The 2,890-nt window shown below is 37.3% G+C and overlaps 1 protein-coding gene across 1 annotated transcript; it reads right to left on the bottom strand.

Moving 5' to 3' along the window:
- Positions 1–536: 536 nt before the first annotated feature.
- Positions 537–2,525, bottom strand: LOC140862740 (uncharacterized). Its single transcript, XM_073265777.1, has one exon. It carries the CDS (start codon positions 2,523–2,525, stop codon positions 537–539), a length of 1,989 nt encoding a protein of 662 aa, XP_073121878.1.
- Positions 2,526–2,890: the final 365 nt, after the last annotated feature.

Raw genomic sequence — 2,890 nt, 5'->3', positions numbered from 1 at the left:
CAAATTATTATTACGAGTAAGCTAACATGTAGATTTAAAAAAACTTAATGAACATATTAGTAAGTGGAAGAAATTATTCAATATAGCGATCAGTGTCAACATCATTTTCCAATACATAACGATGTGCTTGTTGCAACTCATCCTCAGCAATGGATTGCACAATTGCAGCCGACAAAGGTTTAGTAAGTTCTATTTGTCGATGACATGTAGGGATCCCAATTGTGTGCAAACTACCAAGATAGTCTGAGCAAAATTCAACCGCCTCTTCAGCAATATAATATTCAGCCATGCAACCTTCCGGTCTATTGCGATTTCGCACATAACCTTTCAAAATCTTCATGTATCTTTCAAAGGGATACATGTACCTATACCAAACTGGGCCACATAATTTCACCTCTCGCACAAGATGAACTGTTAAATGAATCATTATGTCAAAAAACGAAGGTGAAAAATACTTTTCAAGTAAACACAATATGATCACAATCTCTCTCTGCAGCTCATCCAACTTTGAGGGATCCATCACTTTATTACATAGCTCATTGAAGAAGAAGCACAAACGAGTGATAGAGTCTCTGACATGTTTGGGCAAGACACCACGTATGGCCACTGGAAGTAATTGCTGCATTAAAGTGTGGTAGTCGTGTGACTTTAAGGCCAACAAGTTTCAAGTCCTTCATCGAAACAAAGTTTTTAACGTTGGATGAGTAACATGTAGGTAATTGCATTCCACACAAAGAATTCAAAATATTTCTTTTCTCATCTTTTGTAAGTGTATAACATGCTGCTGGCAGAAAAGATTTCTTCTCCCCCATCACTGGAGCCAAATCTGTCCTCAAATTCATTTCAGCAAGGTCTAATCTAGCTGCAATTCCATCATTTGTTTTTCCCGGAATGTCAAGCAACGTACCGAGAAGACTTTCACAGACGTTCTTTTCTATATGCATCACATCAAGAACATGTCTAACATATAGATGTTTCCAATACTCAAGTTCAAAGAAAATTGATTTCTTTTTGAAGGATGGTTTTACATCATCCTTCGTGGACTGAATCTTCTTTCTCATTTTTCCCCAATGACAATGAATTCCATCGACTTTTTTTAACACTTCATCGCCACTCAATGGTTTGGGTGCAGGGTTGAACTCTTGGTACCCATTAAATGCCTTTCTTTGCCTTCGATAAGGATGATTTGCAGGTAGAAACCTTCTATGGCCTGTGTACGACATTTTCCTGCTATGTTTCAACCTTGTTGAATATGTTTCTTCACCACAAATCGGACATGCGTGATATCCTTTCACAATACATCCTGACATGTTTCCATATGCAGGAAAGTCATTGATGGTCCACAGCAAGACAGCTCTGAGCGAGAAGGTTTCTTGTCTATATGCATCATATGCTTCAACACTTGTATCCCATAGGAATTTCAAGTCATCGATTAGAGGTGCTAAGTAAACATCGATATCATTTCCTGGTTGTTTGGGACCAGAAATCAACATTGTGAGCATCATAAATTTTCTCTTCATACACAACCACGGGGGAATATTGTAAGTGAACATTAAAACTGGCCAACAACTATATGTAGAACTCATCATACCATGGGGATTGATCCCGTCAGCTGAAATGGCCAATCTAAGATTTCTTGAATCAGCAGCAAAATTTGGCCACTTGTGATCTACTAATTTCCAAGAAGGTGCATCAGCTGGATGGCGTAAGTATCCGTCATTAAGTCTTTTATCAGCATGCCAAGTCAGCTCCTTGGAAAACTTCTTATTCCAAAACATTCGTACAAATCTCGGAATTGGAGGGAAGTACCATAGAACCTTTGCAGGAACTCCTTCCTTTATCGTATCTTTTTGGCCCATCTTCCACCTTGACATCCCACAAGTAGGACAACTGTTCATATCCTCATACTCCTTCTGGTATAAGATGCAATCATTAGGGCAAGCATGGATTTTCTCATAAGTAATCCCTAATGCACACAAGCTTTTCTTTGCATCGTAGAAAGATAAAGGCAATTTGTTGTCATCTGGAAGCATTTCTCCTAACAAATTGAGTAGGTCGGTGCAACTTTTGTCACTCCAACTATATTTGGCTTTCAAGTTGAATAATTTTACAACTGCAGATAACCTTGTAAATTTACTGCATCCAGGATATAAAGGTTTCTCAGCATCTTCAAGTTGATTTTTGAATGTGGTTGGATTCTCAGCATAACTATCAAATGCAGCATGTACCATATCTATTGGTTCCTCGGCGTCAAACTTTGGTACATCTTCCCTTTCTTGATCACGATCATTATTTGAGTTCTTCATCGCAGACCTTTCACCATGCCATATCCAAGTATGATATGTCAAATCTATACCATTAGAATACATGTGTGCCCTTATAGTCTCTACCTTTTTCTTCTTCAGATTACCACATTTTATACATGGACAAGATATTGCTTCCCGATCCTCGGCATTTGTTATTGCAAATTTCAAGAAAGACTCTACTCCATGCTCATATTCACTTGATAACCAAGACTTTGACATCCATCTTGTCCATTCTTTTAGTAAGTAACACTATAGAGAATAAAATATATAATGTTAATATGTATATTTTCAAGCTGATGATAACCAAGACTTTGACATCCATTCTTTGTCAATTTCAGGGGACGCAAAGCACATCATTGGCAATTTCAGGGAACTTCTTAAAGAGCTTTAGTATTTTTTGATTCTGATTTTTATACATATCATTGGCAATTTCAGGGAACGCAAAACAAATAATCCATCTTCTGTTTCACCAATTGAGCAACATATTCATTTAAATAGAAAACAAATAATAACATAGGTTAGCCAAACATTAACTAGAATAGCCATCAGCTGGAGTTGGTAGTAATTTGGTGAGAAAAATGAGG

Source organism: Henckelia pumila, chromosome 4 (genome assembly GCF_033568475.1).
Source record: "Henckelia pumila isolate YLH828 chromosome 4, ASM3356847v2, whole genome shotgun sequence".
Lineage (NCBI taxonomy): Eukaryota > Viridiplantae > Streptophyta > Magnoliopsida > Lamiales > Gesneriaceae > Henckelia > Henckelia pumila.
Note: the sequence above shows the minus strand (reverse complement) of the source record. Positions and strands in the feature narration are given on the sequence as shown.

Coding starts and splice junctions, on each gene's coding strand:
- LOC140862740 (XM_073265777.1), bottom strand. CDS start 2,525: ATGTCAAAGTCTTGGTTATCAAGTGAATATGAGCATGGAGTAGAGTCT.